Source organism: Helianthus annuus, chromosome 4 (assembly GCF_002127325.2).
Source record: "Helianthus annuus cultivar XRQ/B chromosome 4, HanXRQr2.0-SUNRISE, whole genome shotgun sequence".
In the NCBI taxonomy this organism is placed as follows: domain Eukaryota; kingdom Viridiplantae; phylum Streptophyta; class Magnoliopsida; order Asterales; family Asteraceae; genus Helianthus; species Helianthus annuus.
In genome coordinates, this window is record NC_035436.2 from 9,197,274 (window position 1) to 9,222,961 (window position 25,688).

General features: G+C 36.7%; 2 protein-coding genes across 2 annotated transcripts; one reads left to right on the forward strand and one right to left on the reverse strand.

The window, feature by feature from the left end:
• Positions 1-1,527: 1,527 nt before the first annotated feature.
• On the forward strand, positions 1,528-2,457 carry LOC110932893. The gene has a single exon (XM_022176145.2). The coding sequence runs from the start codon at positions 1,528-1,530 to the stop codon at positions 2,455-2,457; it is 930 nt and encodes a 309-aa protein (XP_022031837.2).
• Positions 2,458-9,439: 6,982 nt separating this feature from the next.
• LOC110935725 (pre-mRNA-processing-splicing factor 8A) lies at positions 9,440-22,088 on the reverse strand. Its single transcript, XM_022178077.1, has 24 exons — positions 21,781-22,088; positions 20,798-21,014; positions 20,324-20,714; positions 19,762-20,251; positions 18,471-19,261; positions 17,819-17,904; positions 17,560-17,742; positions 17,164-17,478; positions 15,720-16,479; positions 15,495-15,621; positions 15,158-15,399; positions 14,949-15,072; positions 14,668-14,857; positions 14,455-14,562; positions 14,123-14,376; positions 13,426-14,042; positions 12,959-13,065; positions 12,611-12,865; positions 11,684-12,157; positions 11,428-11,589; positions 11,120-11,317; positions 10,754-11,032; positions 10,002-10,244; positions 9,440-9,904 (listed from the first exon to the last, which is right to left on the reverse strand). The coding sequence occupies exons 1-24, from the start codon at positions 22,086-22,088 to the stop codon at positions 9,713-9,715; spliced, it is 7,113 nt and encodes a 2,370-aa protein (XP_022033769.1). The 3' UTR covers positions 9,440-9,712.
• Positions 22,089-25,688: the final 3,600 nt, after the last annotated feature.

The following is a 25,688-nucleotide window of genomic DNA, read 5'->3' on the forward strand; positions in this document are numbered from 1 at the left end:
ACATATAGTTTTTACATGTATAAAGAATTGGAGAAAATTGGTATTTGATTTGTGGAAATCAGCTGGAAAATAGGCCAAAATGATTTCAAATTTCAACATAGACGAGAAAACATGTTTATGGATGCGGCTAAAGGTACCACTCTTTTACAAACTTGGTATTTTAAATTTTAATTGTGCTTACCACAACTCCAAATACCTTTAATTCCTAAGATAGCAACTCATATACTTGGCCTACAATATACTTAAAAAAATACATTTTAACTCCACCAACAATAAACTTTTTAGTTTATCGTTATCAGTCCCAAGCTCAGATAGAGGGGGAGGGTCACATGAAAAATGCCAAGAATTTGGATTCTGTTTGTGGTCTCCAAAATAGAACAAGACACCCCATCTCAAGCTTGCTTCTAGCACCAATATGAAGAATTAATCTTGATATATGAAAGATTATTTAAATAGTTAGAGATAATTAGTAATTTGAATTTAAATAGGTATCTAGTTATTTTATTCATTGATTTATTAAGTATTTGAGTTAGTCTTGGTTTAGGATAATTGGTTTTAGAGTTTGAGTTTAATTGGGTTAACTTGTTTAGCAAGGATAGTTTTAGTATAAATATAGGTGTAGGAATATTGTAATTCTTGGTTCAGTGTTTCGTTTGATTAATATTAAAAGAGTCGTGAGTTGTTCTCACAAATCTCGTGTGTTTATTGCTGCGTTTAAACTCTGATTTACCAACAAGAAATCGATCAATTGAAAAGAAATTCAAGAAGAAAGAAGACGTGAAAGGAAAGTTGATCGAAGGGAAAAAAAACACAATAGCTGGTTGTTTGCATGCGTTCGCTGTGATTATAATTTGACTGGTCATAAAGTAATTTTGCATGTGAATTATATTTGAAGCAAAATAAATATTTTGGTGGTGGATGTTGTGTTGTGCACGTGTATGAACACAGGATCTTTGTATTGCAATAAGTTGTGAGGAAAAAGAAAAAGCAACACAACCGTCAAAAGTTTGATTATCCAACAAAAAAAAACGGCAGATTGTTTTTTTGTGATCGACAGCAGCAAGTAACGTAGACCCGTGGAAAGAGATTTGCAGAACGAGAACGGTGGAAGAACAAATTAAACGAAGACCGAACCCGTGAAGAAGAATCGGAACCGAGCGAATTCCGATCCGGATAAGTAAAAGAAGGCGAGACCGTTAGATGTTGCGAGGAAACAACTAATCTCGTCGAAACCGAAGCAGTTAATCACTCCGTTCACATGATAAGAAGAGGCGAAAATCTTGTAATTCGATAAAGGTGTGTTCGAATCCGACAAGATCCGTGCGCGTAATAAGAAGGTGTAAAATCTTGTAATTCGGTCAAGGTGTGATCGGATCCGTCAAGATCAGTCAAAGACAAGTTGGTCAGAGTTTCTACGTTTATAGAAACCCGCTACTAACTCAGATTCAATCGCAACCGGTGTGAGTTGTGATCAGTTTTTCGAAAAGAACTTGCAGTTCTTCGGATCGAAGTAACTAGAGTTGAAAGATGGCAGGAGAACAGCCAGTTAATACAGGGATTGTTCAGGTACAAGATAACAACAATACCTCGTTTCAGGTTCCTCGATTGACATCAAAGAATTACAATACTTGGACTATTTTAATGGAGTCAGTATTAGATGCTCAAGGATTATGGGAGGTGATTGATCCGGTGACAGGTGGTGCTGTGGACGAGAAGAAAAACAAAGTTGCTAGGGCAGTTCTCCTTCAAGCACTACCGGATGATATACTTCTTCAAGTTGCTAAGAATCGGCAAACGAAGGACATATGGGAGGCTTTACGAGTAAGATTTCTTGGTGCTGACAGGGTTCAAAAGGCTCGACTAGCTACTTTAAAGAGAGAACTCGAGCAACTTCGCATGAAGGAGACAGACACGATTGAAGAATTCGCTGGTAAGTTAAGTGGGTTTGTCTCAAAGTTTAGTAATCTTGGGTCGAGTCTTGAAGATGAAGTAATCGTTCGAAAGTTGTTGGATTCGGTACCAAATAAGTATCTTCAGATTGTTGCCTCCATTGAGCAGTATTCGGATATCGAGACCATGCCATTCGAAGAAGCGATAGGCAGGTTGAAAGCCTATGAGGAACGCATTAGAATACAAAACGAGAGAGCAAATGATAATGAAAGCAATTTATTATTAACTAAATCTGATGGAGAAGAGGGTTCAAAGAAAGAGGAGGTCAAGAAAGATGAGGTCGTTTGTAAATGTTGTGGAAGGGGCTCGTTAAATCAAAGTAACCGTGGAAGAGGTCGCGGTAATGGAAGAGGTCGAGGTGGCCGGTCTGGAGGAAACTGGGACAAAAGTAAAATAAGATGTTTCAATTGCAATGAGTATGGACATTATGCAAGTGAGTGTCCTAAGAAGGAGTCAAAGGAAGAAGTAGCAAACTTGGCTGAAGAATACGACCCGTCACTATTTTGAAGAATAACGTTTCCATATCAAGATTAAGGGGGTGAATGAAGAACTAATCTTGATATATGAAAGATTAGTTAAATAGTTAGAGATAATTAGTAGTTTGAATTTAAATAGGTATCTAGTTATTTTATTCATTGATTTATGAAGTATTTGAGTTAGTCTTGGTTTAGGATAATTGGTTTTAGAGTTTGAGTTTAATTGGGTTAACTTGTTTAGCAAGGATAGTTTTAGTATAAATATAGGTGTAGGAATATTGTAATTCTTTGTTCAGTGTTTTGTGTTTGATTAATATTAAAAGAGTCGTGAGTTGTTCTCACAAATCTCGTGTGTTTATTGTTGCATTTAAACTCTGATTTACCAACACAAGACCAACACCAAAGTATGCAATTGTGAAGATAACGAAGATCACCCTTCTAAAGAAAATATTCTTTAGTTATGTATATTTCTATTTCTAATCATCTATGCATATTGGTCTAGTGTTATGGTGTTTGCCAAAAATAATGATAGGAGTTCAAATTCTTGTAAGAGCAAGGTTAAGTAGCGTATTTAGGTGTAAAAATATATTAAAAAATCTATGCACTTTGTAATGTGTATAATGTCTTCATCAATAAAGGCGATGAATATAGTTAATTTTTCCACAAATGTAAAATGATTGAATTCGTATGAATATAATATAATGTATATAGCTATAAATATGATTATTTGATTAATATAGGTTTTTTCTTTGTCCGTTTAATATACCAATCTACTTTTAGAAAATGGTAATGTTTTCAGAACCGGACCGGACGTCAAACCGGTCTTCTTACCGGTTTAATGGACCGATCGGTCGGACCGGACGTAAGAACCGGAATGATCGTAAATATTATAAAAAAATTAATAGGGTCAAATCTGGAAAAAATATATAAAAAACCGGTCCAACCCTTCCAAAAACCGGTCCGACCGGCCGGTTTCCCGATCCAACCACCGGGTTGGCGCTTCAACTCCGGTTCCCGGTCCGACTCGGGTCTGAAAACACTGGAAAATGGTTCATTGAAATCATACTTAAAAGAGGTGATTGTTCATTGTTATGCCTCTTTTATTTAATACAATTGAATACAATATATACTTTTGGGAACTAAGTTATTTCTTTCGTTTACTATAGATAAGATAATTTCGACTCATTTACTTATAAACTTACTTTTAAGGACTAAGTTTTTATCGTTTACTATAGATAAGATAGTTTGGACCCATTTAGTTATAAACTGCATGTTTGATGCAGATTATGTCTCAATTAAATATAAAAAATAGAAATACATGGAGATGTATATAATATTTTACTTGATACATTAGACTACTGTCATCGCTAATGTCTTTGTAATCATATTTAACATAAATTCGTTATTAATAAGATATTAACCAATGATTTGTTGGATAGTTATTTGTTAGCATTTGATCTTAACTAATGATTTGTTGGATAGTTATTTGTCAGCAATTGATTGTAGCCTACATACCAACAAGGTGAGAGTCTTACTTGGAGCAGCATATGTAACAACCCGACTTTTCGGGTCATTACTTGTATCCGTCATTTCATACTTAATTATCTTGTACTCTAGAGATTTCGATTATCGCAAAGGGTCTAAACGATATTTTAAACTATGTTTTACAACGCATTCACAACGCTTATTCAAAAACGCAGTTATCGCATTTAACGCAGTTATAACGCATACTATCTAACGTATTCTATCGCATATTACATCGCATTTTATAGTAAACGCTCAACGCTATCACATCGCAATCTCATCGCAGACTCGAAATGCAGATTTACTTTTATGCAACTTATGTGTTATGTATGTTAATTGTGTGATTACTTGTTAATGTTATGTGGTTATGTCATTGCAACGCTCACTAGCAACTCGCTTAAACGCAACGCAACGCTTAACGCATGAGACGAAAGTCGGAAAACCAACTCGCACAAACCATCTGATCGAATGACCATTCGATCGAATGTCATCTGTCCGGATGACCATCCGATCGGATGGCCATCCGATCGGATGGCCATCCGATCGACTGGCTATCCGACCCACGCACTTGCACCGCCTCTCTCTCTCACACACACACACTATAAATACTCGCCTGTCACATCACTGTTTACTGATGTGACAGCTCTATCCAACCCAACTCGCTCCCAACTCATTCTCATGCACTTTTCACTCGATCCAAGGCTATTTCGTAAGTAATTCTTCCTAAATCTTGTACTTCCATCATCACTACACACTTTCTCATCACCTTCTCCATCAAAACCACTGATTTCCACCATGAAATCACCTGATTTGGACTTCTTTAAGGTGACGTCTTCTCGGTTTCTTATGAAAACTGTAGTGTGACATCATCTCATCAAGATTTGTCCAGATCTAAAGGATTTCCACACTAATTTACACGATCTCCACAGGATTAAAACAGTTGGAAGACATTTTCACACTTTTCTTCAAACATTTCTTCACTTTTCACTCAGAACCAATTAATCTAGACTCATTCAGGTTCTCTACTCATTCTCTAGTCGAGAACCGGTCAGAGAACGGATTTCCACCGAAGAGATGCCCGACTTACGGGTTGAACATGAAACTCCATCAAGGAAAGTTAGTCTGATCGAATGGGGTGATTCCCATCTGATCGACTGAGTTGGGCCGTGGTGTGTGTCCGTTGTTTTATACGTCGTCATGCCGTCTCCGTCAAAACTCAAAACTTTTAACTTAGAAAACTTTGTGAAATTTTCAAAACATCAGATCGCCGATCGAATAGACATCTGATCGGATGACCATCCGATCAAATGACTATTCGACCAGGTGACTTGCCCTTTATAACTTTCAATACTTAAACGATTTGACCAAAACTCCATACTACCAAATTTTTACTCGAATAGCCATCCGATCGAATGACTTGATTTATACTACAACGAAAACTTCAAAAGTTTTGAAACGATTTACAAAAACACTCACTCATTCGAATGAGCAACCATTTGAATGGTCATCCGCCCGGATGACCATCCGTTTGACTCACCATCCGACACTTATCTCATCTGAAGCACTGTTTACACGCTATTCAACGCTTACGCTACTGTTCTATGCTCAGGCTAATCTCCAATGCGCTCCATTCAATCCAATATAGTAGGTGTTTATCAGCTACTAGTATTGTGAGTATACTCGAACTCTTTTTCGCTTAACGCACTTTTGGGTGTTACATACGTTCTCTATCAAATCACATCAACACACAACGCAAACACTTTTTAACGCTAACCGCTCTCGCATGTTATACGTGACTCGATGAATGCTTGTATGTTATGTTTACACAGTGATTGTTGCCTGACACCTTAGCAACAATAGTACTATAGTTTGGACTCAGCACCTGTCGTGGACAGGGGTTGTTAAGGATTTTACTTCACATGGTCACAGTGGTGATAATGTGTTGCGCATTCTACACTCGCAGTCATGTCGGTTGCATATGTCATTGTCGATAGCTTACTTGATTCACATTTCTACGTGTTACATGTTGGTTATGCGTAAACGCTTTCGCTATACTATATGCTATCAAACTTGTGTACTCACCTTTACATTATATGTATTGAATTTATTTTAACGTATGTGAAAGGTTGATAGGATGCCAAGCTCGCTTGTTTGATGAATCGAGTAGGAGGTCTAGAAACCCACCAAATAAGAAATCTAAGTTGTCGGAACAGTTTACTTGTTTTTGAGAAACACTGTCTGTAATAATTGTTTTCACTCTATGTGTTATGGGTGTGGGACTTTAACGTTAAACATATTGTCATAAATAGTTGTTATGGATTCTCTTGAACAATCTGTTTCGCTCAGTGTCACGCCCCGATGTTTCCTCCATCAGTTGGGGTGTGACAGCATATCTATCCATTAGGATAGAGGGCATGGTTTGGTTACATGCCACTCTTTTTAGAACTACTATTAACATTACTAGTGGTGAGATTTTACGGGCTATAGTTATTGTTGTTATTGATCTTAGCATACTTAGACGTTACGGGCTATAGTTATTGTTATTGATCTTAGCATACTTAGACGTGTATTTTGTAATTAGAGAGGTTAATGAGTTGATTATAAAAAAAAATGTCTCTCTCACTCTAGATTTAAATTTCGCTTTAATTGATTGTGGGTATGTTTGGTAAAAGTAGCTGATGGCTGGTGGTTGAAAGCTGGTAGCTGTAATTGGAAGCTGGTAGCTGTAACTTTTTAGATATCTTTAGTGTTTGGCAGGGTAGCTCGAACTTTTAATAAAATGTATAAAATAACCAAAATGGACATAACTAAAATTTTAAAAAGTTTTTATCATATTATAAGTTATAACATTGTTTATTATATGAGTGTGTATGATTGTTTTTTATTTATATATCATATTTGTTATAAATTATATACACATACTGTATACATTTATAGATATATACAAGTTTTGTGTTTTAACCCGAGTAAAATGTCATTTTAGTCCCTGAGGTTTAACCAAAATTGCTACTTTAGTCCAAATAGTTTCTTTCTTGCCATTTTAGTCTAAATAGTTTTGTTTTCTGCCGTTTTAGTCCCTGACTTTTGTCATTTTTTTGTCATTTTCATCAAACCCATTAACTCCATTCAAAAAATTTAGTTAACTTAGGTGAATTTTGGTCAAACTACATTTTTCTTTTTTTTTTCAGGTGTGATGGTATGGGGATGGTGTTGTGCCGGTTTACGGTGAAGATAATGGCGGTGGTTGTTGATTTTACGATGATGGCGGTGGTGTTGGTTGATGACATGGGTTGCGGAAAAGTGGCTGGTGTTGGTGGAAATGTTAGGTGGTTATGGTGGTTGTGTGGATGGGTGGTGACGGTGCAGGGAGGAAAGGCAGGTTGTGGCGATGATAGAAGATTGTGATGGGATGGGTGGTGGGAGGTGGTGGTGATGGTCGATGAAAATGGCAAAAAATAACAAAAGTCAGGAACTAAAATAGCAAGAAAAAAACTATTTGAAATAATTTTAGTCAAACCTAACCTCGTAGACTGAAATGAAAATTTACTCTTTTTAACTCTATAAACACATGAATGGTCCCACATCGTTAAGATTCTATCATCTATAAATTAGATGTCCTCCCGGTTTATAGCTAGTTTTTAGTTTTTGTTTTTAAATTCTTAAATTTTAAATTAAACGAACTCGTAGCTATTTTATTTGTATATATATTGATGACATCTTTAAACCTTTATTCATGAATTAAACTAGTTTATGGTTCAACGGAGGTAATCTTCAACGGAGAAGAAACTGAAACATAAATTTTATATGCGTATAAAAAATTGCATGTTATCAGCAGCAACTAAATAAATCATGTTTTTCAAACTCTTTATAATTCTTTTCTTCAAATTTTATTCTTGTAATCATCTTCCACAAATCCAAAGATTGTAAAAAAAATTATTGGTTAATCAAGATTGATCAGGGTGACTAATTATTGTCTCTTAGAAATTTTATCTAATAATTCCTCAGTGTGTCAATTTTCTTATTTCGTGAATTAAAGGGATTGAATAACATGAGTTAGTTACTGCTGATTAGATATTGAGTCGGGGGTCTCACTCTCTGTTTCTACGGGGTAGAGGTAAGGTTGTCTACATCTTACCCTCCTCAGATCTTACCTTAGTTTTGCTAATGGTGGGATTTACTGAGTATGATGATGAGTTGATCAGATATTTTTCCCACTCTCTAGTAATCAAGCTAATCTGTAACTTTTTATACGCATATAAATTATATTGACTCCAACTTTTTGGATTGTGACTCTCTTATCTATTTCCATGAGTTCAAAATTATTATGTAGTTGAACCTTCCAAGTTAAGTTTTTCAAATCATGTTTTAAATGATTATCTTTCAAGAATTGGTTCATCTAGATTTTGGTTGTTTGGGTGAAGAAAATTAATTGTTTACGATAGTATATAAATAACACGTGGAAGATGCAGATGTGGTCATATTTACCTTTGGTTCTAATGCAAAACCAATGAACCAAAAGTTAACATGACCGCATTTGCATCTTCCACCATGTGATATGTATACCCTCGTAAATGAGTAATTTGTTTCTTCCAAACAATTGCAATCTATAAAAACGAGAAGATGATTATTGAAAACATAAATAAAAACCCTCAAACTTGTACAATCCAACTACATGATAGTTTTGCACTCGAATTCACTTCTATATTGAGTTAACATATCTAGCGTGACACTTCTATCTTAGCACATGAGGGTTATATTTGTTATTAACGAGATTATATAACAGCAACTCGTTAATAATATTTGTTATTTTATATCGAGTTGACATATCTAGCGTGACACTTCTACCGCAGCACATGTGGGTATGTATATTTGTTATCAAGGATATTACATGTTGATAAAGAAGATGACAAGAAGAGTATAGCCCCAATCAAAATGCTGGAGGTGACATGAAGATATAATTATGGAGATTCATGAATGATGTTAAGCAAATTCGAAAAACAACTATCTAGAAGTTTTTGGATCCAACATCGAGCCTATGGTACATGATGTTATGACACCTCCATGGTCTAAATAGCGATAGTGAGTCGGTATAAGTGTAAAGACTAGGGGTGTAAATGAGTCCGGCCAAGCCCAAGCCCGACTCACCGTGTTTTAATGAAGCTCAAGCCTACTTATTTGAGTTCGCTAAGACTGCTCACCAATGTTAGTTTAGGCTCGCTAGCGCTATACGAGCCTTGCTCGATAACTACATGAGCTATGTTTCATGCTAGAGATCGGACTCAGGCCTTAATGACTAGTTCGAGCTTTTAACCGAGCCAATCACGAGTAGCTCTCAAGCTCTGGGCTTCTTTACACCCCAACTTAACAACACGTTCAATTTCAACCAATTGGTAACAGCTACTTTACAGAGGACGACTTTATAAAAATTATATGAATTAATAATGACATGTTTGGTTGTTTGAAGAGGAACTAAGATAAACTCTTTCAAGTAAATAAATTCTCACCCATTTCTAAATGTTCAAAGAGAAGATAAATACATCATGTTAATATAAATGTCTCACCAGCTTGGGATACATTAAATGAATTCCATACAAAAACGTTGCACGTTTACACGACTATTGTGCAGAAGGAAAAGAGCGGATTACATGCCCTATCGCAATTCGATAAACAAAATACGTATCTACACCGGCATTATAATAACAAGCTTAACATAACAGCTCCAGCTTACAAGTATCTTGTTTTCGAGGCACATAATCTTCCATTTAAGAAAATGTATCCTCGCGATCACCTTCTGCCACGTCAGCCTCTTCCAGATTGCTAAATTCCAAGAAATGCGTCGGTCTGTGGTCTTCATGATAATACTCCCGTGGAGTCCCGAGCTTCACTCCGTATTTCATACTAACCGTATGCTTCACTCCCATGAAATTGTAGTTCCATGGACCGTTATCAGGAACCTAAATCAAAGTCAAAAGTCAACAGCGTAACATTTAGTTACTGACCAAGATGCTAGAAAAGTAAAAAAAAACGGACACAAGTGTAAACTTTTCTTACCATGTAGAAACCGAGGAATCGGTCACTTAGAAGCATCTGAACCTTCTCGTAATGAGTTGGAAGATACCCGTGGGGGTTGCTTCCAGAATCCTTATTCGCACGACCCCACTCGTAACCAGTTGGTGTAAGCTTGTACGCGGTCAACGAGCACGAACCCGGAGTGAAACTACAAGTTAAAATGATAGATTTCTCCCCGTCCCATTGCTTGTTATTCTCCAAAATCCGAGCATGAAACGTAAGATCCTGCCAAAAAAAACAATCCATTCAGTTAAATCACCATACCAACCTTCGTCGTGATAATAGGGGCGGCAATTCTTGACACGACTCGCCAACCCGTATTAAAAACAGGCTGGGTTCGGGTTGGCCTGTTAACCCATTTAACTATTTAGAAAAAAAAAAACTTACATATTTTTGTTTTTGTTTTTTCCGTTTCTATTTTTACATGGTCAGTCATAATAATTTTAGTTTTGCCACATAATTTTTACTTATCACCCATGCTCAACATTAAACATGTTATCGATATCCCGCTTAATACCAACAATTTGCATATAAATCAACTTATATGGCTCGTTTAAAAATACGGGTTAAACCACATTTATGTGTGCGGTTCGGATTGACCTGCATTTATGTGTGCAGGTTAAGAGTTGAAATCTTTGACCCGAATAATAATATGGGCCGGGTTCGGGTTGAACATTTCAACCCACCAACCCGACATGATTGACACCCCTAGTTATGAATAATGAGTAACAAACCTGTGGAGATAGTTGAGGAAGCTCGTTTGGTTGCGTGTGCATCCATCCCAACGGTTCGAGATCGTTAAGGAAGTCGTGTTCGGGGAGAGCCGACGGGAGATGGACTTGCTGATGTGTACCCCATTGCGGTGGCATGGCAATGCAGCGGATTTCTTTCACTTGAGGATTGTCGGGTGGACTCATACCGTACAAGTACCCGCAAATTTGGGTTCGCAAGTCTGCAATGCATATGAATTTCTTCAAGACGTTCTTCGGCATGATGTATGTGTATCCCGTCTCCTGCAGCAGAATTTCAAGTTAAGTTATCAAATATACAACACTTCGATACTTTAGTAAGCTTAGGAAAAAAAGGGGGAGTAAAATTACCTTTATGTCCTCTGAGTTGACATAAATATGATTCACACGGAGATAGAGATTTGTAGCTGATATTGCTCGCACACGCCAATCAGTCTTGGAACCAAATGCGGCTTGTTCGTAAGGACTTGTGGTGGTGACAATAAGCTCGTCTCCATGAACGTTTGTTGTTTTGGTTGTGACAGCTGTCAACTGGCTAGCTTCTTTCGCCTACAAAATCCAAACCAAATATGCCACATAAGCAACAACCCAAATAGTCAAATACACAAATATATTTAAAATATTCTTATAAAAAACGGTTCGTCAGCGTCAGTAAATACCTGTTTTTCGATTTCAGCGATTTGTTGCCGCTGCTGTGAAGGTGGAGTAATTTCGGCACCAAGAATAATATCTCGTATTTCAGATTGCGTGAGTGCAGAAGTGTTAACGTTATTCTTCTTCGCATAGTCCGACAATATGAGATCTCTTAATGCAACTTCCACCTGCAAAAAAAATAAACATTAGCTTCAAGTTTTGGGTCAAAAATAAATAAATAAATATAAGTTTTGTATATTTGCTTAAGTTAAGGAAGTTTACCTTCACCCATTGATCATCGGTAAGTGAGGGCCAAATATGATGGGGTTCGGTGACGATTGTCTTATCGGGCTTGAGCAACATTTTCGCTTTCTCGTTGTTGACATGTAAAGCACGGAGAATCAAAATGAGCCTGGAGAACGCGGTGTACGACGATATGCTTTTCAGCCAATCGTCGTAAATGTTGAACAGCACCATTTGCGGTTCAGACGCTTTCAGAATCAAGTCACCAAACTTCTCGATTTTCAAACAGGCTTGGAAGGGGAGTTGTAACTCACTTCCCTTGATGACAATGTTGGGAAAATCGAGTAAGTGGACTTCTAGCGGGTCAAGCATTCCTTTACGTGTCACAATGATTTGTTTGGGTTGTTCTTCAACGGGTAAGGAACGAACCAGAGCAGCCACTTCTTCTGCTGTTTTCCACTTGGCAAGTTGACCAAGACGCTTTTGACCCGCCCACACACTTGTGTGAATGACCTGAAAGTAACATATATATATCATATCAGTAAACCAGACCAGTAATTAATAAGTATACCTAAAACTAAAAGTGGTAATTCTTGCCCGTTTCACTTGTGAATGGGTCAAACAGAAAAAACTAAAAAACAATTATTTTTAAGGAGAAAAGGTCAAACCAAAAGTCATCCGATGTGAATTTCCAATATATAAATCATATTATTCAAAAGATAGATAATTACTGAAATATTGTTGATCTTCTAATCAGATAATAATAATAATAATAATAATAATAATAATAATAATAATAATAATAAATAATAAATAATTACATATACAAAATTCAGAAACTTTCAGGCAAAATATCTGTTTTGGTCGCCCCAAAGAGACCCGTTTTGAACCAATAATAATTTTAGCATTTAACCGCCATTTTGCCCCATCTACTTAAAAAAAAACTGATGTTAAGGAAGAACAAACCTTCAGAAATAGCTGTCCTGTGCGAGGATTGAATATGAATATAGCACCGTTAATCGGCTTTGTGGTAAGATTTCCCTCAAAAGTTTTATGAATGGTGACACGGTAGACGTTCGTATCATCAACAAACCAGATAATCTGATTGCTGAAAATTTCTCCATAGTTTTGAGATGAAAGATACGGTTCTGTTGGCTCTGAAGAATACAACTGCAACCCTTTCCTTATTCGCTCCCTCAGCACATATAAAGCCGGATTTGACTGCAGAGCAAAAAAAAATCATTACGTCCTCTGAAATAGAATTTAAAAACATACAAAATATTAAGCTGAAGACATTAGTCAAATAGTCAATACCTTCATAATCTTGTTCATGGCCTGGGCAAGTAGCGGCTTTGACCCTGGGAACCAGTTACCGAAAGCAGAATGCAAGTTGTAAGCAAGATCAAGTCCGATCATCACCCCTGCAAATGTGCATTTAACAACGTTAGTATATATTTAACCTTCTAATCTATTTTTATGTTTCTCCGAAGTTTTTATCAAGACATTTTCTTTTATAATACTTTGAAAATCTTTTAAATTTTTATATTAAAAAATGTTCTCCTGTAGGCAATAGATAAATCATTTCAATTATAAATAAACATGTTAATGTTTTTATTATAAATGCTAAACCTTCAAGAATAAAATCAATAATTTCTACCAACTTATCGGTTCGGTTTTTTGGTTATTAAAAATCCGAAAACCGAACCGTCGGTTTTGTTTCGGTTCAGTTATTTCGGTTTTCCGCTGACCCCTAAGTACAAGTTATGATTCAAATGATGTACCTGTTGGTGATGGATAGATGGACATGTTATCAGTGGTGTAGTCCATAAACTTGGCTCTGGTATAACGCTCGATATCATGAGAATCATAATCACCCCAACGCAACTGGACATCAATCCAGTACTTATTACTAGCTTTCTGGTCAAAGACATCCTTTGACTCGGCCACAAGGCTAGGCTTCGACATGGGCCATCTATGTGCAGCAAACAAGAGAATATCAGCACACGAACTGTTCATCTTGTAACTCTTTCTAGGATGTATTGTTTCCTTCTGCACCGTTTCGATTTCTAACGCATCGAGTTCCTGATCCAACACTTGACAGAGATCCATCACCACACTCTCATGTACCTTTTGCCACAAATGGGCCCGGAAGATTTGAATCAGGGAGATCTTTAGGGTCGGGATTTTTCCATGCATGAATATTCCGGTCAAGTCCAGTTGGACTTGGAAACCGACGTAAACGTTCGCTCGGTTAATGGTTGGAGACCACCAAAGTGTGAACCGACGGTTGGGGATTTGATTAAGCCCGGATCTCTGAGCGTTAGTCAGCTTCTTGTACTTCATTGACTCTTCAAAACCTGAAGCTTTCTCCCAAAACAGACCCTCCCATGTTGGGAAACTGTAAAACAACATTAAAAATGAATAAGAGAGCACAAATTCATAGTTAACAAGAAGAGCAAATAAGTGAGTGAAACGTACTATGTTCCCTTGAAGAGTGTATGCTCCAAAATACCCTCAACACCACCGAGTGCTTGAATAACATCAGTTCGATAGTTATTCAAGTTCCAAAGTTTACCATCGTGTCTCTGGTGGGTCCACCAAAATGGATTTTGTTTGAGAACTTGGTACTGCTTAAAATCAGTTCTCACTCTCCACCCTTTGTCGTATGCAAGTGTGTGTCGATCCTTCTGGAACAGAGTATTGATTCTCGGTATTCCACGATCCCATGAGTCCTATAACAAAGTTCAAAAGAAATTAATCAACTTAAAGCATCTTTAACACATGTTAATATATGCAAAAGCGAAACTCACTTCCAAATCTTCAAGTGTTAAACGCCTGTTTTGCGACTGAGCTTCCTGCCTCTTGAGAGCGTATTCAGCCCAAACGCGCTGTGAATCGATGAACTCACTCTCCCATGGCTGTTGAAAAGAGAAAAGCGGTAAGGAAACAAAAAGCGGTCAGGAAACAAATCGCAACATAAAAATGTTATCATTTAAATATTTTGAAGATCATATATGATATACCTGAATGTAACGATACAGATTTGGAATCAACTGGTCTTCTTCATGACTCATACCACTTCTAAAGTGTGTTACACCAACATCTGTCTGCTGACTGTACCGAAGATCACTCTGTGGAATCAATATGTGACCCATTGATAACATACCAAGCCCTCCGATCTCCTTGGGTGTGTAAAAAATCACAGGCGGAAACCTATAGGCAGAAATTCATCGCATGTCATATGTTAAAAAAGAAAAAGACGACAATACTGCATGGTATTTGAAATCAGTCACCAAGAACATACCTGCTAGGCATTTTTGAATTCAATCCAATTTTGATACGGGTTTGTATTTTGTTTTCACATTTGACCAACAGATCTAAAAGCTCCTGTGTATGCACAGTTGCTTCACGGAAGTACGTCATTAGACCTGCAGAATAACGAACCAAGAGTTAAGCCTTTGCTTTCAAATAGAAAATAATTGAAAATTATCAAACAGAGTACGAAGTTGGCACCTATTAGAGCTGTGTTCCACTTGTTAACAATTTTGGTAAACGTTGTAGAACCTGAACTCATAAGAATTTGCCTTACACGGTTTTCGAACACTTTCATGTGTTCATCATCTACTCTCAAAAACGCAATTGCTGTACGCTCTTTCGTCTGTTCATTCTGCAAATTCCATATTCCATCTTTTGTGTTACTGAATGCCTCTTGAGTCATTCTTATTTTTGGCAATATTCGAACCTCAAATCCACACCTGCACACCATTAAACATATATATATAGTTATATACTTATAATATAAGAATTTCTCCTTTGAACATTCGTGAAAAACAAAGGGTATATAACATACATGCTAAATAGCAGATTCGGGTTGTCTTTGCTGTAAACCGAAACAAAGCTATTTTCCCACTCTAGAGTCGTGATGCTTCTAGGAAGCCGGTTCTTCATGTCCCAGAAAACACTTCTTCCAAGATTAACTGTTACAAAAATACATGCAAAACAATAAGCCCTGGATAACAACGATGAAAAAATCTATGTAATTCAAATATTTATTTAAAGAATTTAAAGTGTTTACCGTCATGTTTCATCAGCCTCATTCTTGCATCTCTAGGCCAGCACTTCTTATTATTGTAACCAACCATATTTTCGTTGTTAGGATCAGGATGCTCAGTGAGATACCTCTGGATCAGATCACGAGCCTCTTCATGTGAGAACCGAAACAAGATATGCACTTTATCGATGTACCGAGAGTACAACCGTATAGGATGTCGTGTTTCAACTTTAGTGTCCCAGAAAGTAATGAACTCGTTAGGCATTTGTGGCGGGCCCGCAATTTCACTTGCACGGGTCAATCCAAGAAGCAAAAGATCCAACACCAGCCCATAGTATTGTACCACGAAAGAAGCAAACTGAAGACCACGTATCAGCCCGTATGAGTTCGTGTGACTCATATCCTTGTACGACAACACAACATTGTTCTTTGCTGTAACGTAATCAGCAATATTATGGTCAAGGACCAATCGTAGAAGCCTGTTGAGCATTGTCAGATCGATCTTCTCAAAGAACTTTTCAAACTTGGTTTGAAGCATCACCACACACTGGCCATCACCGGTGTCCCATACACCTTGCAAATTGTTTATGCCTTGGCACCATTTATAAACCAAGAGCGGTGGTGGCTCCGAGTCAGCAGGCTTAATCCAGTTTGGAAACAGATGGCGTTTGTCACCTTCGTACCATAAATACTGGTCAAGATACGCATCTGTAATCTTCTCAAGGGGCTCGATCTCATAAACTGGAATCAGATAGCTGTATAAATCCATGAACTCAATGCCAACCTACAAAAATATGCCCCGCTTAGTAGTGGTCAGCAGAAAACCGAAATAACCGAACCGAAACAAAAACCGACGGTTTGTTTTTCGGATTTTATTAACTGAAAATTTTGGTTCGGTTTTCAGATAACCATTTTTAACAACCGAAAAAAACGAACCGAACCGATATGTTACTATAGTCGGCCCAATCCATATATTTTTATGTTTAAATTTATGTTGTTCAAGTGTTTAACCCATGCTAGTAGAAATTATTAATTTTATTTAAATATTTATAATAAAAACTTCAACATGTTTATTTATAATTGAAATGATGATTTGTCAATTTCCTACATGAAATAACAAAATTTAATACCTAAATTACAAATGATCTTCAAAGAAAATGTCTTTAATAAAAACTTTGGAGAAAAATAAAATTTAGAAGGTCAGATTTATGTGAAGAATATTAATTAAAAAGTTTAAATATAATATCTTAAATGTGACATCTATAAACGATTCTTAAATTTTGGATTACTTTTTATTTTTGAATATTACGAATTTTGACCCAAAAACCAAACCGAACCGTTGCTAAAACCGAAAACCGAACATTACGGTTTCGGTTTTACCATAAAACCGAATCGTACACACCCTAACCGCTTAGTTTGTCAAATTCAAAGCAACAAATGATTCGAACACGTCTTGTTAAGAACTTACTTCTTTAAAAGCACGTTGAGTGAGAAGATGACGTTTTATCCTCGACAATGCTTCGTGTGGATTGTCGTAAGCTTGTTCAATCAAACCCAATTCTTCTCTTTGAAGTTGATTTAACCTCACAGCTACACTGTAAGATTCCTTGAGCCTCTCGAGAGCAAGAATGAGAAGCTTTGTGTCATGCTTGTAGGACAACGGTGGGAATGGTATTGGTGAGAACTTTCTAGATTCCAACCAATGCACTGTGGTTGTGTAAATAGCCACAGCCTCTTCTGGGGTCACGTATGGACCGTCTTTCAAGTAGTTGTGTTGGCGTTCCTGTAAAAGAAGAATGATCAATGAGTATATATACGACGCACACAAGCGTATGCAAACATATGTATGAATGTATGTGTATACCTGTTCTGCCTTGAGCCAAAGACGAGTCAACCTCCCCAAATTCTTTCTACAAACAGTCTTATCGACAGTGGCACCTCTCCTTATACGTTCACGGTTATAGTGAGCAACATTTGTCCACCAGTCAGCTTTTGACTTCACATATCGTAAAATCATGTTCTCGATAGGAACCGGTAAACCAGGGACCTGTAAACATCAATGTTAGATGAAGAAAAAACACTAAAAGACATAATAAATGTAAATAAATACATAAGATTTGTACCTTCCAAGGGATATTTGCCTTCCAACAACGCCACGCTTCACTCAAATGCTGTAAAATGGTTCTTGCCTTGTTTTGCTTTATTCCCTCTGAAAATTCATTAAAAACAAGTTGTTTAGAAGGCATAAAAGTTGTCAACTTTTTCAAAAACAAACATAGCAAAAATACAACATGCAAACCATACATGAAATCTATGCAGTTAATATCAGTGATATATCACCGATATATCGGTTATCAGTCCCCATGTAAAATATCGGTCAGAATATTGGTACCACCGTACCAATATTATCGCGATATTGACCGGTATTTGACAGATATTTGAACGGTACATTTACCGATTTTCCCGATATCAGTACCTTTCTTCTTAGTTCTACCATTCATCTTTCTTCTTATTGCTGCTATTAGTGTTTTAAATGTTATTCATTTCCTACTTGCTACAAATGTTTTGCAAGTTGCAAAAGGTTAACTTGTTAATGGTACGAGAGTATACTGGATTGTAAGTGTTAAATTGCTATATATATAAATTCTGCATGATATTAAATTACCGATACCACACCGTGATAACCTATATCTCAAATATCGGTCCTTGACCAATATCCGATTTTTACCGCATTAACTGCATAGGATGAAATAAGTGAAAAATTAGGGTTATGACCTGGCATGGCGTCAAGAACATCATGCATTACAGCAGCACGGAGTTCGAGATCGAAATGACTTTCAACACGTTGCTTTGTAACAGTCTTGGCCACCCCTTTAGAGTGTCGTCCTTCGAACTGGCGAGCAAGTAAATTTCCCAACCACCTTTCCAGAAGGGGCACAATACCACGAAGGAAAAACAACCACACCCGCCACATAGGCGCCCAGAACCCACATCCGGGCCCCTTCCCAACGGGCCCAGTATTAAACCGATAGTAAATCAAATGCTTCAAATCTTTGCACATGCGAATCTGTCGCATGAGCCGGTACTTGTACCGATACATACCAGTCAACTGGCCAACATGTGAAAACGTGTACTGCAAACCATCAGCCAACTGGAATGCATCAACATTCCCCAAACGAAACTGGATATTCGCATCGACAACAAGCTTTGTCAAACGCAGGATTTCACGACAAAGATGGAACGCATTTCCAAACCGTGATTTCTTTCGCTCTTTGGTAGTGAGTGTCTTAACAGGCTTTAGATTGAAGTTATAGTCAAGATGAAGGTAGTTAAGATTTTTTCGGTGAATCAATAAGTTGAGCATGTTGTAACCCTGCTTACAAACTTGAAGACCAGCTTCGGCCCAATCAAGTTCGGTGGTCTGAAAAAACTTCGTAGCCTGTAGAGAACGGAACAAGTGCTTCTTCTTTTGAGCTTTCGGTGGTCTATGGTGTAGCTCGTTCAAAACAAAACATTTTAGTAACTTCTGATAGCTAACACGAACTTTAACTGGATACGAGGGAGGACTGCACAAATAAAAGAGAATAGAAGTAAGCAATAGAGATAACTGAACATAAAAAACTATATGCATTATATTATCATCATGTATACCATCAAACAACATTAGCCCCTCAACTTTGAAAATAACCAAATTTAGCCCCTCAACTTTAATGACATGTTTAGCCCCTCAACTTAAATAATGACATGTTTAGCCCCTCAGCTTTATTATTGACATGTTTAACCCCTTAACTAAAACATCAAACAGCTTATTAACTCTTGCGACTTGTTTATTTTTATCTACGTTTCGAACACATTGTGGGGCACGGGTGGCAATCCACTAGTTGAAATTAAGACTCCAGTACATATCAACCAAATCAGCATGTTCCCTTTGGAGCCGAGTTTTTTTAGTTTACCCGATTACCAAAATCGACTCTTTCACAATAAAGTGAGTTAAAAAGCTCAACAACCGAATAAAGAATGTAAGCGAAGATAAAATGATGAAACTCCAAACGAAATTAGAACATACCAGTGTTCCTTATACCACTCGGACACAAGAGGGATATCTTCAGCACGTCGCATACGACCAGATCTCATGTTAAAGGGTCGTGGAGCAAACAACAAAGAAATACCAGCAGCTGTTGTGTCGGTATACAAAGGAGTGCTAGTAAGCAGAGGCTCCACACCATCTGGCAAAGAGAAATCGTCATCTTCATCATCATCGTCGTGGGCTTTCTTATCACGGCGATCTTTGTTAGCAGATGTTATTGGGTGTATCAAAGGATCGTAATAAAATGCAGGCAAGTCGGGATCTTCTGTTTTTATGTACATAACCATGGGTGTGTGGTATACGCATAGCCTTACTTTCCTCGGTCTGTTGTTGTATAGATGAGGGAAAGCAATTCTGTACTCGGTCCTCAAAGGCGAACGGATAATGAGTTTGTTGATATCATTGAACTCGTTCCAGTCTTCATCGCCTTTCTCCATGTCACGATACAAGGGTTCAAACTTTGGACCACCTGCAAACAATAAAAAGCTTAAAAAGATGCTCAACGAACAATAAAAAAGTTATCATATTAACAAAAACATACCTGGTATGCACATATTAAGAGCTTTGGCAGTAAAGAACGACTCCATATCAAACAAATAGAAGTAATTCCGATCAATAAGATCAGAAAGAAGCTGTCCTGCTAATCGATGGAGTGTTGCCATTATAGGAAGTGAAAGATGCCATTTACGATAACTTGGTCCGTTAATAAGTTTGGTTTTGACAAGAGGCTTGTGATCGTAAAACCAAGTATAAACAGCAGAATCTTCTTCCTCGTCCAACTCCAGTTGGATTGGTTCCAGCGGGTCCACATCAAGAAGATTGTCAGCATAGTCCAATGGAGGCTCTTCATCATCAAAAGGAGGGAAACGCATTCTCTTGAAATGCCGTCGATCCCTCTTCTCCCTTCTCATCATAATCCACATGGTCCCCCACTGCGTAAGTTAATTAAAATCCAATTTAATAGAACGATTACAAAAATAAAACTATGATATTACGCTTATGTAAAATGACATACCTGAGCTAAATATATTGGTTCAACAACCCATGGAATCTCGTTCACGAACGTGATTGCTCCAGTAATGTGATATAGCACCTTAACATCACGAACCTGTTCCCATGGCATGGGCATGTTCTCTAGAAGCTTGTAGACTGCATGAGGAACAAACTTCAGAGCCCCTAGGTATACACGTTTATCATGTCGGTATTTCTTTGATGACATATCACCATGATCCCTGTATAAAAAAAATTCAAAAAATTAGATCATACATACTAGCAACCCACAAGTACATATAACATATATACTTCCATTAACATCATGATATATTTACTGTTATTTAAGTTACACAAAGATGAGATGCAAGAAAATAAATGTTAACTTCTCCAGGGAAAAAAACAAAGCTAGGTTGAATTTAGACAAAAAAAAATATACAACTAACAAGAAAATCAGAACCTACATAAAAACTATAGCATAAGGTGTGAGGAACAATTTTAAAACAAAGTAACCGTTTCAAAAGGCTAAAAATCACGTTTAAACAGAAATTTAACCACACAAAACCCATGTATAGTTTTTCCCTAATAAACTAAGTAAAATACAGCACCTGTATTACTTACAGGTTGTTTTGGTGCTGATAAACACTGATATACGTAAAACATAAAGGTAAGGCTGAATGCATACACAAGAGAACTAGAACTTATGCACCTAAATCAAAACCTACATAAAAACTATAACATAAGTTGTGAAATAACATATTTAGAGCAAAGTATACAGCAGTTACAAAAAACAGAACTTTAACCACATATAAGTCCATCTAAAGTCTTGCTCTAATATACTTGGGTAAAACTACACCACCTGTATTCATATCAGCTTGTTTAGCCGATAATAAACACTAACACACATCAAAACCAGCTCAATGAGCTAAAATCTACAGTCACAGAACAATTTAAACTATAGCATGCGAAGATATTACTGATAAGTTAGGTCAAAAATCACAAACTCACTTGATAATCTTCCTGACATGCTCCGGCGGCATATCTTCCTTCTGCGTCTCAACAAATCCAAACTTCCGTTTATCACCATACCGCTTCGAATTCAACTGCATCCACTTCCTCGCCTTCTCCTCCAACCTCGCCTCCGCTTCAGCCGGAGAAGGCAACACAGTGTACGACGGTTGAGCAGCCGGCGGTGGCGGAATCGAGCCACCAACACCTCCAGTCCCCGGCGGTGCCAGCGGCGGTCCTCCGCTGGTTCCAGGCGGAGCAATTGCTCCGTTGTTGTTCCACATCTCCGGTCCGGAGTTGTTCCACATCGTTCCGTTCGTTCCTAAACCCTAACCATAAAACCCTAGGTTTTGGAACAGTTTAAACCGGTGTGATTGATCGTTTGTGTGATGGTTGTGATTGATGAGATGATTGTTTGAAGTGAAATTGGTTGAGGTATGAGATATTTTGAGTGGTTCAACGGCGGTTTGAGCTAGGGTTTTGGATCTGAGTGATATGTTTCAGTCGAGTGGAAACGAAGGGGGAAATCGAAGGGGGTGTGTATATAATGAAGGGTGAGGCGGTTGGTTGTGTGTGTCTACGTGGTTGAGTCTTGTTGGGTTGTCTTGGATGCCCGGCTAGCCCATCAAAAAAATCTGATTTATTATCATGGCTAGTAGGGTGCCCGCGTGATGCGGCACTTTGCATTGCGGCACTCATTTCTATTAGTTTTCTTATTCGTATAATATTTATGATAACATTATTGTGTTGGATATATGTCATAAGTGTTACACATATGTAAAGTTTTATTTTTTTATAAAAATTATTAATAATCAAAAAGACAAAAATATTGTTTTTGATAAAAATTAATAATCAAATAACAAAAAATAAAAGATAAGTTGTTATAATTGTAAAGTATGTTTATTTTATTGGTTAAATTATAAAGTATAATTTTATTCTTTAAAGTTCATAACTTTTTTTAAATATCCACATAGTACTCATCCAATAAACTTTAAGTTTAAAAATTTCATTTTTATAAAAATAATAAATAACAGTATTTGACTTGTAAGTACGTTTTAGACCTTTAACTTAAATTGTTAATTTTCGTTTTTTACATATATAAAAGAATTATATTTTTATAAAATTTCAAGAACCGTTTTTATAAAAAAAAATATGATGTTAAGAATTTATTTCTTTATTAACTTTATATCATACTAAGTTCAGATGTTTAGTTCCTAACTAATCTTATTTATATGAGTATACTTTTAACTTATAATCCCTAAAAATATGCAACACAATCTACTATGTATCTAGTCAAGTTGGTAAAATATCTTTTGAAACTGACTAATATTATGTATAACAATATAGTTGAACTTATAATTCCTAAAAATTTGCAACACAATTTAGTATTTAGCTAGTAAAGATTGTAAATTTCTGGAGTATTTTATTTATATTACTTGTTACAAAAAAAATATTTATAAAAGAATTATTTTTTTATAAAAACAAAAATATTTTGTTTATAAATAAAGTAAAAAAATTGTTTTACACGTTTAAGTTTCGTTTTTTAATAAAAGATAATAATCAAATGACAAAAAATAAAAGATAAGTTGTTATAGTTGTAGGGGTGTCCTACTATGTACCTTAGAATTTTCAATCTCGCATGCTTGGTTTTTCGCAACAATTGAATTCAGAACTGTATCCATTTTTTAACTTTGTTTAGCAATAGATATAGGGGTGTCATGCTATGTATTTATAGTATAACTATAGAAGTGCATTAGAGTTTAATTTTAGATTTGCCACCCTTTTATTTAGGAAGTTTGTTGTGGTTAGTTTTAAGTTTTTATAAGATATATCTAAGTATAGATATTAGGCAACACATAATATCTTCATTTTATGGTACGGTACTTTAACTCTTTTTGTTTTTGGTTGCATAGATGGAGCTCATCTTTGTAGATTAGGCGCATTAGATCACAAGTATTAATTACTTGTACATTAAAGCATTAGCGACTTGTACCTTTTAATCCGTGTGTCAATATTTAATAGTAACTACAGAATTGCATTAGGGTTTAATTTTAAATTTGTCACCCATTAATTTAGGAAGTTTGTTGTGGTTAGTTTTAAGTTTTTATAAGATATATTTAAGTATAGATATTAGACAGTTTTAAAAAAAAAAATGTGACACATAATATCTTCATTTCATGGTACGGTACTTTTAGTTCTTTTTGTTTTTGTTTGCATAGATAGAGCCCATATTTGTAGATTAGGCGCATTAGATCACACGTATTAATTACTTGTACATTAAAGCATTATCGACTTGTATCTTTTAATCTGTGCGTCGATATTGAACAAAACAACTACTGAAACGTCGACAAAAATGTGTAGGTCGTCATGTTATCTTTGGATTTTTTTAAACAGCATAGTTTAAAAGATATGTCAAGAATACGTAAAAAAATTATAAGTTTGTTGTGGAGGGGTGAATTATAACTAATTATCAATAATTTTGTTAAAACTTCAGGGATTTAAATATAATAAGTTTAGGGGCTAAAAAATAAATAGTGTTTAAAAGACCAAATTACCCTCATTTTAGGGGTCTTTCTGTAAATAAAGGGGAAAAAGCTCTTTTTTTTGGTATCTTAAAATACCCCTCCCTCATGCATTATAATATAGTATAGATTATTTTAAATTTTAATTTTAATTTTAATTTTAATTAATTAATTGTTAATTGATAATAAATAAACTAAAGAAACTATTTCCATTTTCCATTTCCATTTTTGAAGGGGTAAGGTCCCAAAAACCCCATAACAAGTAATTGGGACCATACCATAACTTTGTCTTTCAGCCCTTTTTTCACCTTGCGTGGCCGCGCACTGGTCCCACGAAGAAGGCTTAAGAAACAGATAGCAGATAAACACCCGCGCGCCAGAAGGAAACCATAAATCCTTGCGCTTTCCTTCATAAAAGGATGAAAATCCTCAATTAAACACCCCCGCTCAATAATACCCAGACTTGGATATTATTTACCCAACTGGTGCCACACGATAAAGAGTCACACAAGATTATGGCAATAACCTTCTAGAAGGACCCAAACGTGCACCACTAAACGGTTACAACCGTCTAGACACGTGTCATCACCTCAGGGATTCCTGAAATCATGATGATGGCATGAAATTGGAGAGAAACCTCCACTTGATCACTTTCCACGTGGCAAACCCCAGCCATAGAGCTAAACAGCGATCTGTGTGCACTCACGTCGGATCGAGAAGCTTAACGGAAGGAAATGTAACTGCTTACGGAGTTAGCATCTTCCGTCAGCATTTCACCAACGAGTTTTCCCGCCCAAAACTCTCGGCTATAAATATGAGAATGATTCAGGTATGAAATTCAAGTTATACACACTTCGTCAATACTTCTTCTTCTTCTTCATAAACCCATACTTATTCTCACGCCGAAGTCGGGTCAAGGAGAGAACCCCTCTTCTCCCCTTGACGAGGCTAACGGTGCTTTGTTTTGCAGAGTTTACCGGAGAAGAAGGTCAGTTGTATCGAATCAAACGAGAGAGAACAACCCCCTTTATGCAGATCCAAACCCCCTAGATAATTCGATTCCGGTCAATTACCTGGTGTTTCTTCATTGGCGCCCACCGATTTCTCTGTTCTTTTTAAGTTTTATCTCGTTTCGATTCAGTTTCCCTTATTTCTCTGTTTTCACATGGCAGAGAATTCATCACCTCACCCATCAGGTCCTCGGTCTGAATTCAAGGGTTCTACAACCCCAAATACTCAGATCGACGGAATCATGGGAATCAATACAAGTAACAATCACTCAGACGAAAAGGACTCCTCAGATCAACTCATAGAGAGAGCTCCAGAATACTGGATCGGCAGATTCCAGATAGCTTTGAACCAAATTGTCACACAAATTATCAGACC